This window comes from Microcaecilia unicolor, chromosome 9 (assembly GCF_901765095.1).
Source record: "Microcaecilia unicolor chromosome 9, aMicUni1.1, whole genome shotgun sequence".
NCBI lineage: Eukaryota > Metazoa > Chordata > Amphibia > Gymnophiona > Siphonopidae > Microcaecilia > Microcaecilia unicolor.
Window position 1 is genome coordinate 118,816,804 of NC_044039.1, and position 20,569 is coordinate 118,837,372.

Below are 20,569 nucleotides of genomic sequence, written 5' to 3' on the forward strand. Positions count from 1 at the left end.
AGTTCCTGTTTTAAGGTGCTGTTGGAGTTCCATCTGAACCAGTTAGTGCCACTTAAAATAGCTGGTTAGAACCAAACTGAAAAGCAGGTATTTTGGAGGTGTTCTCCTGGCATAACTACCTTCCCTTCCTCCCACAGATCCCTGGCACAGCTACATTTTTCTCCTTCCATTACCCCCCCCCCCCCCCCAAACTTTCACCTTTGGCATAATCATCCCTCCCACCAATCCTCCACCCTTGGCATAATCATCCCTCCCTCTCATCAGCATAGCCCCTTCTGCAACCCCTCTTCCCTTAAGATCACCTTGGACCGCCAGAAGGAATAGTCTCTTATTCAGTTGCCAAGTCTCTGCACCCCACTCGTATTCCATCAACTCCCTCCAGTGTGACAAGGCGGTGGCCATAGCTAGAAGGTTGTTAGGCTGTATAGAGAGAGGTGTGACCAGCAGAAGAAAGGGGGTGTTGATGCCCCTGTATAAATCGTTGGTGAGGCCCCACCTAGAGTATTGTGTTCAGTTTTGGAGGCGTATCTTGCTAAGAATGTAAAAGAATTGAAGCGGTGCAAAGAAAAGCTACGAGAATGGTATGGGATTTGCGTTGCAAGACGTATGAGGACAGACTTGCTGACCTGAACATGTATACTCTGGAGGAAAGGAGAGACAGGGGTGATATGATACAGACGTTCAAAGGGGTGATATGATACAGACGTTCAAATATTTGAAAGGTATAATCTGCAAATGAACCTTTTCCGGAGATTGCGGAGGTAGAACGAGAGGACATGAAATGAGATTGAGGGGGGCAGACTCAAGAAAAATGTCAGGAAGTATTTTTTCACAGAGAGAGTAGTGGATGCTTGGAATGCCATCCCACGGGAGGTGGTGGAAATGAAAACGGTAACGGAATTCAAACATGCGTGGGATAAGCAAAGGAATCCTTTCAGAAGGAATGGGTCCTAAGGAGCTTAGCCGAGATTGGGTGGCAGAGCGGTGTGCGGGAGGCGGGGAGGGTGCTGGGCAGACTTATACGGTCTGTGCCAGAACCGGTGGTGGGAGGCGGGGCTGGTGGTTGGGAGGCGGGGATAGTGCTGGGCAGACTTATACGGTCTGTGCCCTGAAAAGGACAGGTACAAATCAAGGTAAGGTATACACAAAAAGTAGCACATATGAGTTTATCTTGTTGGGCAGACTGGATGGACCGTGATGGTCTTTTTCTGCTGTCATCTACTATGTTACTATGTAATCCCCCCCCCCCCCCCCCCCCCCCCCCATTTCAACATACTCTCCTTTCGCTGTCCCATCACCCACAGGCCGTCATCCTTCACCTTGAGCCTCCCCCTTCCATTGCCTCTTCCCCAGTTCCACTACCCTTGGGACTAGCTTGCCTTGTAAGAAGCAAAAACATTAAAGACCGTGTACTTACACTCTGGCAGGAGAAAAAGTGAAGATACTTACCTGTAGCAGGTATTCTCCTAGGACTGCAGGCCATTCATTCTCACATGTGAGTGACATCATCCATGTCACCTGGTGCGGAGCTTAAACAGTTAAAAATAGGTTTTTTGAGCACGTGCAGTGTCCCCCACTGTGCATATGCGAGTGGCTTCCTACCCGTGGAGAGCGCACAAGACCACCAGTACAATATTATAGCATATCAAAAAAGGAGACAACTCCAAGGGGAGGGTATTTGAGAATGAATGGCCTTCTGTCCTCAGAGAATACCTGCTATAGGTTAAGTATCTTTGCTTTCTTCGAGGACAGCAGGCCAAATTCTCACATGTGGGAATCCCCTAGCTACCAGACTCACTGAAAACTACCACCATAGGACAATTGAACATTGCAACAATGAGGGCAAAATAGTAATTAACCCAAAACTATATACAACTGTGGGAGAATGCAGCCTGAACAGAACAGGTCGGGGGGGGGGGGGGGGGGGGGGAAGAGTTGGATTCTACATCCCAAACAACTTCTGCAGAGCTGTCTGCCCAAACCAACTATCGTGTCGGGTATCCTGCTCAAGGCAGATAAGTAGTCCAATGTGAATGTGGGCTGAAGACCATATTGCAGCCTTGCAAATTTCTTCAATGAAGGCTGACCTCAAGTGGGCTATCGACGTACCCATGGCTCTGACATTATAAGCCTTGACATGTCACTCAAGAATCAGCCTAGCCTAAAGCGAAGGAAACAAAAAGCTGAGTGGACCGTTTGTAGGGCCTAGTCTGCTCCAGATAAAAGGCCAATGCTCACTTGCAGTTCAAGGTGTGCAGTGCACTCTCGTCAGATGGGCATGAGGTCGGGAAAAAAATGTTGGAAGGACAATTGATTGGTTCAGGTGCAACTCCGACACCACCTTAAAGCAGAAACTTAGGGTGCATGCACAGAACTACTTTATTATGATTAAACTTTGTGTAAGGTGCATCCGCCACTAGGGCCTGGAGCTCACTAACCGTGTGAGTTGAAGTAACAGCGACCAAAATCAAGACCTTCCAGGTCATTTACTTCAGAGAACAGGAATTGAGTGGCTCAAAAGGAGAATTCATCAGCTGGGTGAGGACAATATTGAGGTCCCATGACACAGGCAGATGCTTGACAGGGGGGTTTGTCAAAAGCAAACCTCTCAAAGCTGTTCAGAAATAGGCTTACCCCTCTATACACTGATAAGCACTAATTGTGCTAAGGTGAACCCTTACAGAGATGGTCTTGACACCAGAGGTGTAGAAGGTATTCAAGCAGGGTCTATGTAGGGCAACAAAGGGGATAGGGCCAGAGGGCAAACCTCCTCCATTTGAAAGAGTAACACCTCTTAGTGGAATCTTCCCTGGAAGCCAGCAAGACTCTTGAGACACCCTCAGAAAGATGCAAGGAAACAAATTCTAAGCTCTCAACATCCAGGTTGTGAGGGAAAGAGACTGGAGGTTGGGATGTAGAAGAAATCCCTCGTTCTGCGTTATGAGGGTCAGAAAACACTCCAATCTCCAAGGTTCTGTTCTTCAGAGGATAACTCCAGAAGAAGAGGGAACCAGATCTGTCTGGGCCAGTATGCTGCAGTGAGGATCATGGTTCCTCAGTTGCTTGAGTTTCAGCAAAGTCTTTCCCACAAGAGAGATGGAAAGATACTCATATGGAAGGCCGGTCCCCAAATGGAGGAAGGCATCAGATGCTTGCAGGGTGTGAAGCCTAAAACAGAACTGAGGAATTTTGTGACTGGATTGAGTGGCAAAGAGATCCACCGAGGGGATGCCCCACACTTGGAAGATATCGCAGGCAACACCCATGCTGAGTGACCATTCGTGCGTTTGCATGACCCTGCTCAGTCAGCCAGGCTGTTGGATTTGCCCACCAGATACATGGCTCTGAGGAGCATCCCATGCCGGGTTGCCCAGTGCCATATCTGGATGGTATCCTGACATAGAGGGCATGATCTGGTGCCTCCCTGCTTGTTGGTGTAGTGCACTGCAGCCTGATTGTCCATTTGAATGAGCACAATTTGGTGGAATAGTTGATCTTTGAAAGCCTTTAGAGCATTCCAGATTGCCCGAAGCTCCAGAAGGTTGATGTGGAGATCTGTCTCCTGGGCTGACCATGCATCTTGGGTATGAAGCCCATCCAAGTGAGCTCCCCAATCCAGGTTGGGACGCATCCGTCATCAGCACCTTTTGGGGCTAAGGAATTTGAAATGGAAATCAATTTGTTCACCAAAGAAGGGACTGAACAAGTTCTGGTGGTACTCAAGAAGACATCCGCTAGGTTCCCCGAGGCTTGGTCCTAGCACACCATAGAGCCAGGGACACTGCTTCAAAACAGGAACAAATCTAAGAAAAAACAAGGACGTCAGGCCACCTTAATCTGGGGCCTGCCCACAGGAGAGACAATACCAGCAGAATATCATTTTACCTTGGAGGCAAACAAAGCAGATCAGTAGTACAGATCAGTCTTTATTATTGGGTAAAAACCCCAATAAAATGCTCGACACAGGCACATATGGTCACAATTTCTGTTGATGAAGACCTTATTTTAGAGCCCCTGACGCTTGGGGGCCGTACAGAATTCAATGGCGGGATGTATGTGGTCCGCATGTTGGCCACCTCTGCTTTAGGCTAAGGCCACATTCCTTTAGCTCAGTTCTTAGTCCATAACATTTTCAAATTTTGGTTCAAGTTATTATACTTCCTAAACTAGATTATTGTAATTCTTTGTATTCAGGAATTACCATTAAATTACAACATAAATTCAAAGTGTTACAGCAAAACTGATGAATGGTTCTTGTAAACTGAGTCACTCCTTTGTTAATGGATCTGCTTTGTTTACCTATAAAGGCACATGTTAATTTTAAAACAGGCTGTTTGATTTATAAAGATACTAAATGGTACAATCTCGTTTCATCTTATCCCAACTATTGTTCATTTGGCTATATGACATCAAACTCGTTCTTCAGCTCTTAACTTTGTGCTACCCAACTAATAAGGATGTTAGTTTTAAGGGTATGTTCTATAATTCTTTTAAGTTTCAAGGGATAAAAGTTCGAAACTCTTCCAGGCCTTTTTATATTCTTTTTCATACGTGTTAAAATCTTATTTTTCCAAGTATTTTAAGGTTTATTTTTAACCACGACACTGGCATCGTACTACTCCTGCAGCTCTCAACTAATGTGTAGACCTCTTAATTGTAATCCGCTCAGCCTCCTAGTGGGAGGGGGAATAGAAACTATATTCTTCCTAGGGGATTGAATGAGAGGCAGAGGATCCACTGTTAAAGTACTTATAAACCACATTCTATCTCCGGGCACGGTTCTGACAATTGATGCCTGCATTCAGGAACACAATCACAAAAGACTTTCAGGAACAAGCCTTTAAATGCAGAAAACAGTTCCCCAAATCAGTTCATGTCCAATAACTACTTTTAGGACACCAGCAATAAACAGAGGTTTGCATGCACACTCATACATATTCATTGTAGATATCACGAAAACCAGAATGGCTTAGGGGTATTCTCAGACCAAGATGAGAATCACTACTGTGAATGCATCGATCACTGTTTGAGACTTGAAGCTGTGTAAAGCAATTGACAGTAGACCACTACGGAGCTTTTTGAGCCCCCCCCCTCCACCATCCCATACAACTCAAAAGGTTCTGTGGTAGTCTAGTGACCCCCCTCTCCCTGCTTCCAGAAAACCTCCCTGGTTGTCCAGTGGACCCCCCCCCCCCCCCCCCCGCTACCAAAAATCTCCATGGTGGTCTAGTGACCCCCTTCCCCTCCCCCCAGTCATCCACATACCTCCTCTACAGCTGGAGGCAGGAGCAACACCTCCTCTCTCCTACCCCGCCTTCTCAAAATGGTGGCGCCCACCCCCTGTATTCTGGGATGCACTGGGAGGGGCTAACCACCATATAAGGAAAATCCTTATATGGTACTTAGCCCCTCCCAGTGCATCCCAGGATGCATCAGGCAGAGGCTGGGCACCACCATTTTGAGAAGGTGGGCCCAGAGGATGAAGGGAGGAGGCATTGCCCCTGCCCTCCAGCTTCCAGCTCTAGAGGTATGTCAAAGACTTGGGCGGGGGTCAACTGACCATTTTGGTAGTGGGGGGACTCGAGGGGGGGGGGGGTCCACTGGACCACCAGGTTTTTTTTTTGTTTGAGTGTGGGGGGGGGGGGGGGGCTAGAAGGTGTGGGATTGGGATCTAGCCCACCAAGAAGGCTTTTATTTATTTGTTACATTTGTACCCCACATTTTCCCACCTCTTTGTAGGTTCAATGTGGCTTACATAGTGCCGGAGAGCAGTTGCAGACTCCGGTGTATAGAAATACAAGGTGAAGTTGTGATAGGGTAAGGTTCATGTGGTAGGATCACATAGTGGAACCGTTCGACGGGAGAGTTTGGTGATGGCCATTACGGCCTTTAGTGTTGTTGTGTTGCAGAGATCAGACATTTACGTTGGATCTGTAGGGTATGCCTTTTTAAACAGGTGGGTCTTGAGTGTCTTTCTGAAGTGTAGATGGCCGTATATGGTTTTCAAGTCTTTTGGTAGTGCGTTCCACAGTTGTGTGCTGATGTAGGAAAAATTGGATGCGCAAGTTGATTTGTATTTGAGTCCTTTGCAGCTTGGGTAGTGTAGATTTAGGTACATTCATGTTGATACGGATGAATTTCTGGCTGGTAGGTCGATTAAGTCTGTCATGTAATCCAGTGCTTCACTGTAATATAATTTTGTGAACCATACTACAGATTTTGAAGGCAATGCGTTCTTTGATTGGGAGCCAGTGTAGTTTTTCGCGCAGGGGTTTTGCACTTTCAAATTGTGTTTTTCCGAAGATGAGTCTTGCAGCCGTGTTTTGTGAAGTCTGAAGTTTCTTTAGGATTTGTTCTTTGCATCCTGCATAGATTCCATTGCAGTAGTCAGCATGGCTCAGTACCATCGATTGTATCAGGTTGCAAAATGTTTCCCTTGGGAAGTATTGTTTCACGCGTTTGAGTTTCCACATTGAGTAGAACATTTTCTTTGTTGTGGATTTTACTTGGCTTTCTAGTGTTATGTTGCGGTCCAGTGTAATGCCAAGGATTTTCAGGCTGTCTGAGACAGGGAGGGTGTGGTCTGGGGTGTTGATAGTTGCGGGATTGTCTGTGGTGTGTTGGGATGAAAGGATAAGACAGTGGGGTTTTTTCTTTATTGAGTTTTAGTTGAAATGCATTTGCCCAAGAGTCCACGGTGTTCAAGCCAGTCTTGATTTCGTTAATGATTTCTGTCATTGTGGATCTGTAAAGGATGTATATAGTGACATCGTCTGCATAGGTCTGAGGGGGGGGGGGGGGGGGGGAGTCAGGTCAGTGGGGTCCATGCTTTGAGCATCTACCATGGGGAGCAGTCTACTTGCAAATATAGTGCAAACAGATTGCTCCCCATAAGGATATGTCCAGAGCTACCATAAAATTCTGCATGTAAAGGTAGGCACTCAGGTCTGTGTGTTGCTCAGAATGGTAATTTTAACACAGAGCTCATTGTAATGCATTTGTATAGGGAAGTCAGTAGCTGCTACGGGGAACAGTAAAAGGGAGCACAGAACCCCTTTGTGCATTACACACTAACATTTGCTTTTGACAGGCTACAACCTGTTTAAAGCAAACGTTCCAAGCACGGTAAGCTTTGTGCATAGGGCCCCAAAATATATCTACTTTTGGGATCCTGCTAAAGACTTGTGACCTGGATTGGCCACTGCTGGAAAACAGGACATTGAGCTTGATAGACCTTTGGTCTGAGCCACTATGGCAATTCTTATATTCTAAATAATCAAACTGTAAGCGTGTTGGCAACCTCCTTGGACAGAGTGAGAGGCAGGGTGGCGACCTTTTTGGTACTACACACAGTACCTGACAGAGTAGACACGTGCTCACAGTACCAGTTAGTCAGTTCAAAACATCTAAAATATTTCATGCATTGAGAAACAGCTGCACAGTATCTCATGTGGAGCTCCAAGCTACAGTAAAAAAATTAAATTCTGAGCAGCTTTATATAGTTTGTGTTTTTTAAAAGTCTCATCCCAATATAGTTACATATACACTGTAAGAAGTAGCTTTGAAGGAAAAGTCTTCAGGGCCCTTCATGTTTTAACCTTTTTTCAGCTGCTTCATATTCTATACCATAGCACCCCAGTTAACTAAAATATCTGTAGAACTAATTAATTCTAACAGGCTTTTTTCCCCTCAATATCACTCAGTGCATTCCTGCAGGGGTAGCTTAGGACAAGACCCAACTAAGCTGTCTCTAATTAGTCAAGGTGTTGTACAGAGAGCAAACGCAGGCACAGAAAACAGGAAGGAACCTCTAGACAAGCAGCACAAACAGAAGAGAGTAGAGGCTGGCCAAAGGATGAATCACCACAGGAGTTGTTGCTAAATCACACTTTTATTGTGTTTTAAGCACAAGGACAGCACAAAAGCCCTAAACAAACACAGAATCCAAAGCAGTAACAGAAGCCTGGGGTTTTGGCATGGCCCTGGTTATGCTGTACCACTGAACAAAATGCTCAATATTTTAAGGCCTGTATCATCCATTTACAGTGATGTGAAAAAGTTTTTTCTCCCTTCTGATTTTCTTGCAGAACTGCTTTAATTCAGACGCACTAATAGTTTCCTGTGCATGAACTGCTAGTTTTAGATCCTGCCACAGCATCTCTATTGGTTTCCTGTCAGAACTTTGACTAGGCCAGTCCAAAACTAATTTTTCTTCTCAGCCATTCAGATGCAGAAGGGTAGGCTAATGGCTAGTGCAGTGGGGTTAGAACCAGGGAACTGGATTCAATTCCCACTGTAGCTCCTTGTGACCTTGGACAAGTCACTTAATCTTCCACTACCCCATGTATAAAAAACAAAACAAAAAAACCTTAGATTGTGAGCCCACTAGGGACAGAGAAAGTACTTGAATATAATAACTGCTTTGGTTGTACCCCACTAGGGACAGAGAAAGTACCTGAATAAGTAACTGCTTTGGTTGTACCACAGAAAGGGAGATATATCAAATGCATGGCCCATGCTTTGTTTTTGAACTCTAGATCATTGTTTTGCTGTATAACCCAATTATGCTTCAGCTTATGTATAGATGACAGGACATTCTCAAGAATGTTCTGGTACAGTTCAGAATTCATGGTTCCTTCAATAACTGCAAATTCTCCAGGTCCTGAGGCAACAAAGCATCCCCACACCACCACACTACCACCATATTTGACTGCTGGTATGATGATTTTACCATGGAAGCTGTATTTGCTCTATGCCAGACAAGATGAGACCTGTGTTGTCCAAAGAGTTCCACTTCTGGAATCCACAGAACAATATCCCAAAAGGTTTGGGTATCATCCAGGTGTGTTTTGGCAAATGTGGGATGAGTATTGATGTTACTCTGCCTTGCCCTTCAATGAATCCCAGTTTTGCCCAGTCTTTCTTTTTTACTGCCTTAGCTGAGGCTAAAGAGGCCTGCAGTTCTCTGGATGTTCTGTGACTTTTTGGATGAGTGGTTGCTGCACCCTTGGAGTAATTATGGTAGGCTGGCCACTCTTTGAAAGATTCCCCACTGTACCAAGTCTCTTTCACGTGGAGATAAAGGCTCGTGCTGTGGTTTGGTGGAGTCTTGGAGCTTTAGAAATAGCTCTGTAATCCTTTCCAGGATTTCAACAGCTTTCTTTCTCATCTCTTCTGCAACTTCCTCTGATTGTGGCATAGCGTTCTTAACTACTTCACTCTCATGGTAAGGTTGAATATGTACATACTGAGGTTTAGATTCAACAGGGCTGGCTGTAATCAAGCCTGGCTATGTTCAATCAGCTGAAGCTAAATATGAATTAAATTTGGTCAATTGGTGAACTGTAACTAAGAGGGCAGTTACTTGGTGATATGGGTGTTTGATAACTTTGTTCCTTAAATAAATGAAGTAATAATTTAAAAGCTGTGTTATGTGTTTATTCAGGTTCCCTTTGTCTAATATTACATTTTGTTTAAAGATCAGAAATCAGTGTGACCTATGCAATAATACGGGAAATCAGGAGAGGGAGGAAAGCTTTTTCGCATCACCTTTATTATAACCATCCAGGATTCAACACGAGTCGTGTTTCGGCCCATAAGGGCCTTCTTCGGGAGTCTTAATTTGGATGTATGTTGCTCGAGTGGAGCAGTTTGCAGAGATTAGAAGAGGTTTTCAAGTGGAGCAGTTTGCAAAGATTAAAAGAGTTTTCGAATGGAGCAGTTTGCAGAGAATAGAAGGGAGTGTATTGTCATTCAGTGATCTATGTGACTCTACGTCTAGAAGCCGTTTTTTTGCTGCTGTAGAAACGAATTGATATTGAACACCACCTGTATCATATTGAACTTAGTTCAACATCAACATACATACAAATTAAGACTCCTGAAGAAGGCCCTTAAGGGCCGAAACATGACTCACGTCGAGTCCTGGATGGTTATAATAAAAGTGTTTGTTTGGCCATCGTCTGCTGCCCCTTTCTTTGTCACCCTTGTTGTGATTGCTTCGTTTGTGTGTCTACAAGGGCCACTGCTCTTCTGTTTTCCTGCCGTATCCTTAGTAAAATGGTCTACATTTTTTTTTTTTTTAGAAGTCAAAGTCATCTGCTTTAGAGATGGGGCTCATTTTCGAAATGAAAAACATCCAAAAAATGGCATAACAGACAGATATTTTTCTAGCATATAATCAAAGAGAAAAAAAACACGCCCCGAGTCGTTTACAAGAAAACATTCCCAGAGGGGGCACTTCCTGGGCTTAACATGGGCGGTGTTACGTGATTAACGTTTCCAACCCATAACGGATAGTAAAATGACTTCCTAGAGGCGAGAAGAAAAATGTCCAGAATTAGATCTGCTTTAAAAGCATTTAGGGTAAGACCAAACCTGTCTTTAGGCTCATTTGTAATTTTGCTTAGTTGGAGAATGAAGAGGTGGAAGTGGCTGTTTGTGAGAAAGAGTGGAGAATTGCTGAGTGCTTTGTTACCTTTGTCTATTTGCCCCAGTCTGAACCTTTACATTTCCTGACTTGCTCCCTCTATGTTTCACCTCAAGTCCTTGCCCACACCTGCCAACCCCCCCACCCCACCCCCAGCCACACCTATCCCTTCCTCCATATCTTGCTCCCTTCCCTCAACAAATTCTCACTGTCCTCAAACCCCCATACCTCCCGTTCTACATCCCTACCTGCTTGTCCTCTGTCTCTCTGTTTCTCAAGGCACCCTGGTGGTCTACTGGCTTCTTCAGGGCAGTAAAGATCTCGTGAGGCCTCTCGTGAGGCAACAATCTTTAAAAAGCAGTGAGGAGAGGATCAGCGCTATGGCAGCGGGCAGGAAAGAGTGGGGATCTTTCCTGACTGAAAAAGCCACTAGACCACCACCTTGATGTATGTGCCAGGAGGGTTCCCTGCACTCGGGGGAGAAAAGGCATTTCCCCAGGGATCCAACAGGATCTGGGTTCACCCCCACAGGATTCATGCGGACCTGGGTCCATCCCCGCTCCCGTGCAGCTCTCTAGTGGAAGGTTGAAAATTCCGAGATGCACGTTTTTATACAGCACTGGAGAAGTTTCAGCTACGGCCACTTTGATGTTTGAGAGATGGACTTCTTTTTTTGATTATGGTCCAAGCATGAAAATGTTCTTTTTGACTATCGAGCACACATGAAAACGTTTTGGTAAGAGTGATGTTTAAATCTTGCGTTATTAACGTTCCTAAAGGGGAGGTGGCTTCTCATCTGCCTAGAATCTTCCACACCTTGGAAACTGACTCGTTTGCTCTCCATTCTGTCTCTGCAGCATCAGGCAGCTGTACCCTGGAAGTCATAAGCCAGCTCCTTTGGCCACTGTCTGCAGGTAAGCATAAACCTCTAATCCTACCCTTCCCTTTCTAGTAGAGAGCTGACCCGAGACCTGATCTGCCCTATATATATCTGCTAACAAAGGACTCCTTCCTTTTTGCAGGACTTGTCTGCAGGACAGAGCACAGGCACTGGTCAGCAGGAACACAAGGGTCAGAAGGACTATGACACAAACTGTTTTCATGCTCTTTAACTATATACTGGTTTAAAACAGACACTATGGGACTGTGGGGGTATGTGCAGCTGTGAATGCCATGGAGTCACCCATTTGTGGCTGCCTAACCTGCGGGGTGGGGTGGGAGTGAGGGTTGAGAATGTGCGTGTGCACCATGCTCTCCACAGACCACATCTGGTGGCTTTTCTCCAGCTTTGTTCTTCATGTCCCTCTTCAGCTGGATCCTATTGTTTAGCAGCAGTCCTCCACATCTCCATTTGTGTGACAAAACCACATTCAACTTTGCCCATGTGCCCACCCATGCCCAAGGTTGAGGGGGGACCATTTTATGTAATGACTGTCATTCCCTAAAAGTAAACTCAGCCCCATAATCCTTCAAATTCCAGCATCTTTTAAACTTATCCCTGTCCTGCCCTTCATGTTCGGTAGGGCCCCTCTGCATATTCGGGAGGGGGGGGGGGTGGCTCCTTCAGTAACAGTTCCAGTTCTTCATCTCCTGCAGGCGGCTTCTGCCTGATGCCTATATTATTCCCTGCCCTCTGGCCTGAGGAATACAGAATAAAGTCTAGTCTAGAGACCTGCACAGAAACAGGGTTTGCAGTCTCCCTCCAGTGCCCCAGGACTGCCCTCTGGGTTTGTAGGACTCCCGCAGGGACAAAAGCAGTTCCTGCAGGGTTCCCGTGGAAGCGTATCTCACCTACCACAAGTTCTTTGAGTGCTGCCACCTCCTCCTCCTCCTTGCTTGTATCAGTGCAGGCTCAATGGGAAAGTCTCCCATTTACCCTCTCTGCTCCTGGCCTGGGCTGATGCAGGCCTCTCTATGCACGAGCCAGCAGCATCATTGGTCAACTGACCTGATCTACTGGCACGTGCATGTGGCAATCTCAGCAATACAGTACCAGCAAATCAGAGAGGCTTCATGTATGCACCTGTGAAACTTCCAGATTCCAGTTTTTCAGCGTGCCAGTGAATCTTCCAGAGTTTTCCATCCATCAGTCACAGTGACTTCATGTCCACGACTTGTGCGTGTGAGCGAGAGTATCTTCCAGAAAGACAGTCTTCCACGTGCAGCAGCACTCCATGAATCAGCGACAGCCAGCTTCAGTCCAAGCCTCCAACTTCCTTGCATGCTAGTGCTAGCCCGCCTCCTCGCACCGTCCCAGGGACAGCTGACCGGAATTTCTCTAGGTACCAACTCTGTATGTGGTTGTGGTATTTGTTGGACTTTCAGTTAACAGTAAGATTAAGTGCATAGTAATTAGGCAGCATATTTTTTTATTGACCTTTTGCATATCATATAGATGTTCCTTCTTGTTTCCAATCCTTATAATAATCATAAGTAGACATGTGGCTAAACCTCATTGTTGTTTAAGTAGAAATGTTATCAGTTTCATTAATTGTGACATGAAACTAATCAGATGATTTCAGTGATTTTGGGGATTAAGTATATATAATGGAAAAGGGTTTTAGGTATAAAGATTAAACATAAAGCTTTAAAAATGAAGTTAGAGCAAGCAATCCCCTCCCCCTCCTCCCCTAGAGAAAGGTTGGGTTTTATTACATACAGTAAAAATAGCTGAAATTTATAGAGAGGAATACATTTCAATGACTAATTAGTTGCCTCTTACTTTCACTAGGAAAGATTATGTAACAATTCCCACATTTTATACTTAGGAGCTGAATGATACTTAATTATGATCCTACATGCAAAAATATTCATTAAGATAACCAATCAGTTTTTCTTGTTTTGTTTTGTATTTTTCCCCATTTAGAAAAACACTAAATTTCAATGACATTTCTCTCTCTTTATTTATTTCTTTGTTAAAAGCTGTTTGATAAAATATGACATTTGCCAGGCACCTGAGATGTATATCTTTTTTCTCAGGATAGACCCTGCAATGTGATTTTTTTTTTCCATTTTGCAAATTCAGATTTCATTGGCAAGAAGGTTCACATTCCTAATATGTTCAGATAGAAAACTTTCAAGTCGGTAAACCAGATTTTTTAAATTCTTTTGGAGTGAAAGAAGAACTGTAATTATAATTTCAAGGACAGCAAAAAAAAAAAAAAAAAAAAAAAAAAAAAAAACAGACAAAAAAAACAACTTGTAAGGAACATGAGGGAGCCTCTTTTTCACTTTGCCACGTGCCTTTCACCATTAGCTTGGCAGAGTTTAAAAGGCGTTAGACGGTTTCCTAAAGGACAAGTCCATAAACCACTACTAAATGGACTTGGGAAAAAATCCACAATTCCAGGAATAACATGTATAGAATGTCTGTACATTTGGGAAGCTTGCCAGGTGCCCTTGGCCTGGATTGGCTGCTGTTGTGGACAGGATGCTGGGCTCGATGGACCCTTGGTCTTTTCCCAGTGTGGCATTACTTATGTACTTATGAATGGGTTGAGTTATGGGGATATATATATATATATATATATATATATATATATATACCTCCCGCCCTCAAAAATCCCTTCCACTACTACTACTACTTATCATTTCTATAGCGCTACTAGACACCCCAGCATTCCAAAAAATATTGAACTAAGGCTGCTCATGTCAGCTCTTATGCTTGGATTTAAAACGGTCGAAACTAAATCTCTTCAGCTTCATCCCACAGAGAGAAATCGGGTACAGCAGGAAAATCTCTGCTTGCAAAAACTTTGAAATGGCGTTGGGGCCCCAACAATAGGAGACCACAGACCACCAAAATCAAAAATCAAAAAATATCCGAAATATATCGTAAGAGCAGCTATGGTCTTGATATCCAGCCAATGGCTGTCAGCATTTGCTGACTACTACCGGTGTTATCCCTGGAAATTCAATGACCAGTGATATCTGGGCTCCAGCATTGAATTTCCAGGTATACTGAGGTGGTGACAACATAGCTAGTTAAGGGGCCCTTTTACTAAGCCACTGTAGGGCTACCGCGTGGGTAGCGCTCACCAAATTGGATCTACTGCCAGGGTAGTGCAGGAACCCGGTGGTAGTTCTGAAGTTGGTGTGCGCAGTTTTCTACGGTAGAAAATAATTTTCTACCGACGGTGTGTGTTTCTCAGTGATAATCAGCAGTGTGCTGCCGTTACCACATGAGTCGCATACGAGTCCTTACCGCCTTCTAAATAGGTAGCGGTAAGGGCTCAGGCAGTAAATAGCCGTATACTAGTTTTAATATTAGTGCACAGTCATTTACTGCCCCACTTTAAAAAGAGACCTTTTTCCCCGTCATGGTAAAGAGTGGTCCAGCCCACGCCAATTTCATGCACCAAAACTAACACAGGCCACTTTTTACAGTGGCTTAGTAAAAGGGTCCCTAAGTGCGATATTCAACCGGCAATGAAGAACTGCATAAAGACAGGATTGCATTTTGAATATAGGATCCTATATTAATAAAGATAGATCAACTTTAAACAAAGAAAATAGGTAAAGAAAAAGATTTCAGTTAAAAAAAAAAATAAAAGGAGCCTTTCATGCACAATCAAAACTGACAAACAGCAGCTCACAATCATGGGTCATAAAAAAACAACATAATCTTCACCAACCCCTTTCTCAACATACTAACCTTTTCTCCCTGGAGTGATGGAACAGAGTCCCGTAAACTGTGAAAACTGTCTTTGATGTGGTCCCTACGTTTGCGCTCCAGTGCATTATGGTGAGCTCGTTTGTCTGCCTACAAAACAGAAAGAAAGGCATTTTAAAATGTGAGTATAACTTACGTAAGGTGCAAAAGTCTCTTGCTCCTGGATTGCCTTCATCAGCACTCTTCAGATCCAGAAACAGGACAATCCTGCATGATCACTTCAATGCAAAACATGATAACTGCAAACGGATATGTAAATTTCTTGGAAATTTGTAACTGAGGGAAATAGGGAAAGAAGTGAAAATACTAGCAAATAAAAATTATAATTCAGTAGAATGATACTGAATTCTGAATACACACAATTACCAAGGGTTGCTTAAAAAAAAATTACAGACAAATATGATTCAGGAGGAAGAAGGGGGAACCACTTCTCCTGCCAGTCCCGACCCAGGTTGCGGAAAGACACCATCACTCCTATTACTGTAAGCGTGGTTCAATCAAAATGTTATTGAAAACCTTATTTTACCCTGTATGTTCTCAGAAAAATTTTCCACCACCCCAAATGTGATTTTGTTTGTACAACTTAACACCAACACCCCTTCCCCATGACATTTCAACAACACATTTGACCTCACTGCTGCCAGGTGAGACACTCTCTCACTGTTCACAAATGTTCCTTCTAAGCTGCATGTGCTGCACGTGGTCGTCCACAACTTAAATTCCTTCCACACATGGCTTCTGATTATCCAGACAGTGCAGGATTTTCAAAACTTACCACCTGGCATTTTCTGGATGCTGATGATTAATGCATGCAAGATCGGCAGCAGAAAAATGCTGGCCTGCGAGCTTTCAAAATGCTCATAAAACCAGCATGACCAACAGATATCCCTCTAAAATCCAAGTCCTGATTTCTTTGATGCTCCACTCCACCCACCTGAACTGCATCCTCATTTCTCCTTTTTCCTTCCTGTCTCCCTATGCTTTAGTCCTGACCTTTGCTTTGTTCTTTCTCCTTCACTTGCTGGCAAGGCAGAAGAGTGGTACTTTGCTGCTTGTAGCCTCTGCAGATTGCCCAATTGGTCTTGTAGTTTTTGAACCACACAAGGCTCCTCAGATTAACATGAAACATTAAAGGTCCCTGTGCCGGTCTAAGCCTGCAAGGCTGCTATAAATGTTGGTCAGTTGGCAGAGGCTACACACAGTAAAGTACCAAGAGAAGATCTGCAACTAGGGCCCAGCAGGACAAGAACCTAGAAATGGGAAGAAGGGCCAAGAGAGGTACAGTAATAGCCATGAGGGAAGGGTTACCTCTTGAGCAGGGGAAAGGAAGGGAAATGTTAAAGGAGGCCCTAGGGATGGGATAAACAGAGAGAAGTGAGGAGGAAGTAAGAGGACTAGAGATAAGGGGAAGTTGGGAGAAAATGGAGGTGGCGGAAAAACTGGGATAAGCGAGGAGGAAGTAAGAGGACCAGAGATAAAGGAAGAAGGGGGAGAAAATGGAGGTGGTGGGAAAGCTGGGATAACCGAGACAGAAGAGGCAAGGTGAGGAGCACTAGAAAGGATAAACAGATGTGGAAACAGAGAAAGATTTGGATAAGGGGCAGAAGATGAATGGATTGAAAAACAATAAAGAAAAAAATTGATGGAACAGTTGAAAAGGGAGAGAGAAATTGGGTTGGAAAGAAGAAGAGAATGAAAAGTTTAAAGATGAATAAGGAAAAAATGAAACATGTGGATAAGGGAGAGGGGGAGTGAAAACATCCTGGAATACAATAAAGAATTAGATAGGAAGATTAAGGACTGGAAGGGGAAATAGCAAATAGAGGGGTAAAATAGAAGGGACAGAGAGGTCGACACAAATAACTGGGAAGGAGGACAAAAAGAGGATAGTAAAGGTTGGAGGGAGGGGAAGAGAAGCTTGAGGTTGAAACCTGAGAGAAGAGAGCTAGATGAGGTAGAGAAAATGGGAAAATAAAATGGGGAGGAAAGATGGATGAAAAATACATACAAAAATGTGATGAGAGAGAGAGAGAAAAAAAATATGAAAAAAAAGAACATTTCAAAAGACAGATAAGAACAAAGGAGAACACACTTTAGGAGAGTCATGGAAATTAGAACTAGGAAAAGAGGTATGAGATTTATTTTTAAATGGCGGTTTTAAATTTGCAATTTTTGGTGTGGCATCGCAATACTGTGTATCAAAAAAACAAAAACAAAAAACACCATACAACCCATCACTAAATTGTAGTGTCCCCTAAACAATACACCCCCCCATAATATGTTTATGGGAATATTAAAGGTGGGTGTATTTTTTGATAAAAATACATGTTCTTGTATAGGTAGCCAAAACAATTTTCAATGAACGAGTGCATCACAATTCTCATCCTCCCCTCCCCAAATTTTGTTTTCCCCTTCTTTATATCTCTAGCTGCAAGGCACAATGAAACTGATTTTATAGAGAAAAGATAATAAGTAAAGGGGTTAGCTAACATAATGCCTACTTCTATGTACAACCTGCATTCAAGTGGATTAAGGCAACTGACTTTTCCTAGCTTTTCTCATTTACACTAGATGAGACACCTGTTCTACAAGCTACAAGCTCTCGCCAGCTGTGAGCATAAAAGACTGAAAAGTAAAATCTGGAAGCAGTTTCATAGATTTTACCATTTTACTACTACTACTTAACATTTCTAAAGCGCTACTAGGGTTACGCAGCGCTGTACAATTTAACATGGAAGGAAAGTCCCTGCTCAAGGAGCTTACAATCTAAAAAGACAGGTGTACAATCTAAAGACAAGTGTAGAGTCCGTCTGGTAGGTAATACTATATTTCATGAGAGGTTAGGTGCCGAACGCGGCATTGAAGAGGTGAGTTTTAAGCAGAGATTTGAAAATGGGTAGGGAGGGAGCTTGGCGTAGGGGTTGAGGAAGATTGTTCCAGGCAAAGGGTGAGGCAAGGCAGAATGAGCGGAGCCTGGAGTTGGCAGTGGTGGAGAAGGGAACTGACAGGAGGGATTTGTCCTGTGAGCGGAGGTTACGGGCGGGGACATAGGGGGAGATGAGGGTAGAGAGGTAGTGAGGAGCCGCAGACCGGGTGCATTTGTAGGTAAGGAGGAGAAGCTTGAATTGTATGCGGTATCTGATCGGAAGCCAGTGAAGTGACTTGAGGAGAGGAGTGATGTGAGTATATCGGTTCTGGCGGAATATAAGACGTGCGGCAGCGTTCTGAACGGATTGAAAGGGGGATAGATGGCTACGTGGGAGGCCGGTGAGGAGTAGGTTGCAGTAGTCAAGGCGAGAGGTAATGAGAGCATGGACGAGAGTTCGTGTGGTTTGCTCAGATAGGAAAGGGCGAATTTTGCTGATGTTGAAGAGGAAGAAGCGACAGGTCTTGGCAGTCTGTTGGATATGCGCAGAGAAGGAGAGGGAGGAGTCGAAGATGACTCCGAGGTTGCGGGCAGATGGGACGGGGAGGATGAGGGTGTTGTCAACTGAGATGGAGAGTGGAGGAAGAGGAGAGGTGGGTTTAGGTGGAAAGACGAGGAGCTCGGTTTTGGACATGTTCAGCTTCAGGTAGACAAACTGCAAAACATCTACTCACTGGATATGAAAAAGGTTTGGAGGTCATTTTAATGCAACAAGGACAAAAATATTTTAATTTCTATTTTGCAAAGCAATTCTTTGAATTAACTTTAGAAATCTCTACAACTGCAATGTCTTCTTATGGAAAAAAACAAGTCAAACTTTGGATGGTTTCTGCCTGGTATTTGGCTAGTTGGCATCCTGCATGATTACTATTTTCTCATTCCATTTCTCAGTTCACTGTTTCCTATGCTTTACAATCTGAAGATAAGTCTTGAGTTAAGGACAGTATTTATGTCAGCACCTGTCCAAATTTTCACCTTCATGCTTACATTTTCAGATGCAAAATTGAAATGACATGAGTGGTTGAAGCACTGAAGAATCTAAAATAATGGTTTTGCAAGAGCAGACTCTCAGTATATAACCTGCTCATTTCTTGTACCAAAGCATTTTTTATATAGTATATGCATGTAGTTTTTATAATGAAAAATTGTCTTACCTGCTAATTTTCTTTCCTTTATACGCAGCAGATGAATCCAGAGACCAGTGGGATGTGACCATCTACCAGCAGGTGGAGATAGAGAGTGCGGAACTGAAGTGCCTCATGGGATGGAATGCTCCCTGGCCAGTCAGTATTTCTTATAACAAAGCAGAAGGAAACAGCACACAGGGAATAGCAGCAGATTGAAACCAAACTGATAACATGATTGCAGAAAGTGCACTAAAAGTAGAAACAGGCAACAACAACAAGGCCCAACAGAGAGAACAACAGATAACACGCTGACAGAATCCTAGTCTCTGGATTCATTTGCTGCATCTAAAGGAAAGAAAATTATCAGGTAAGACACAATTTTTCATTCCTTCACGCCAGCAGCAGATGAATCCAGAAACAAGTGGGATGTAGAGTCCTAAACAGAGTGGGAAACAGAAGCTCCTGCCAACAGAACAGATGCCCAAGTGTTCACATGGGCAGAGAGACATCTAGACAGTAATGCCTGGAGAAGGTATGGACGGACGACCATGTCGCTGCCCTGCAAGTTTCATCCAAAGAAAATAAATGCACGTCCAACTACTAAATGGGGACCACCCAAGTAGAATGCACACACAAATGGCCCGGAAGCAATTTACCCTCTAATAGGCTGAAACAATAGCGTCTGCAACCCAGCGAGCAATAGTTGCTTTAAAAGACACCTCCCCTTTACAAGGTCTGGTGTGAAAAATGAACAAATGATCAGATCGACAAAACTCACTGGTCACCTCCAGGTAACAAAAAACACGATAGATATCAAGAAGGCACAGGGAGCTATAGTTCCAAGGGTACAGGTGTGCCCAAAAGGCGGGGAGAAACAACGACTGATTAAGGTGAAAGGCAGACAACACCTTAAGAAGAAAAGAGGGAACTATGTGAAGTCACCCCTCTGGGTGAGAAACATAGAAAAGGATCCTGACACAACAAAGCTTGAAGCTCCGAGACCCAGCGTGCCGACAACATGGCAACAAGACAAACCGTTTTGAGCATCAGATCTTTCAGAGAAGAGAGAAACAACAGCTCAAAAGGAGCCTTCTGAAGGGCACAAACCACTGGATTAAGGTTCTGCTCCGGACACAGAGGGCGTAAAGGCAGCTTAAAACAATTCACTCCCTTCAAAAAAACGAATACTAACTGGATGCGACACTAAAGACAAATGAAGCAGCCTGCCTCTGTAAAAGGCTAAGGCTGTCACCTGCACCAAAGAGGTGTAAGCCAGACCTTTGCCCAAGCCGTTTTGCAAAAAGGCCAAAATCTGGGGAAGAGAAGACTGGAAGGGAGAAATTGCCCATTCTGTACAACACGTCTCGAAGAGCCATCATGCTCACTCATAAGCTGCAGAGGTAAATCATTTCTTT

The 20,569-nt window shown here is 44.0% G+C and overlaps 1 protein-coding gene across 1 annotated transcript in view; it reads right to left on the bottom strand.

The window, feature by feature from the left end:
- The window catches only part of MAX (MYC associated factor X), a 95,473-nt gene that overhangs the window by 19,921 nt on the left and 54,983 nt on the right, over positions 1-20,569 (bottom strand). Inside the window, exon 2 of the mRNA XM_030214216.1 lies at positions 15,084-15,191. Within this exon, the coding sequence (XP_030070076.1) occupies positions 15,084-15,191 (108 nt within the window). The remainder of the gene's footprint in view (positions 1-15,083; positions 15,192-20,569) is intronic.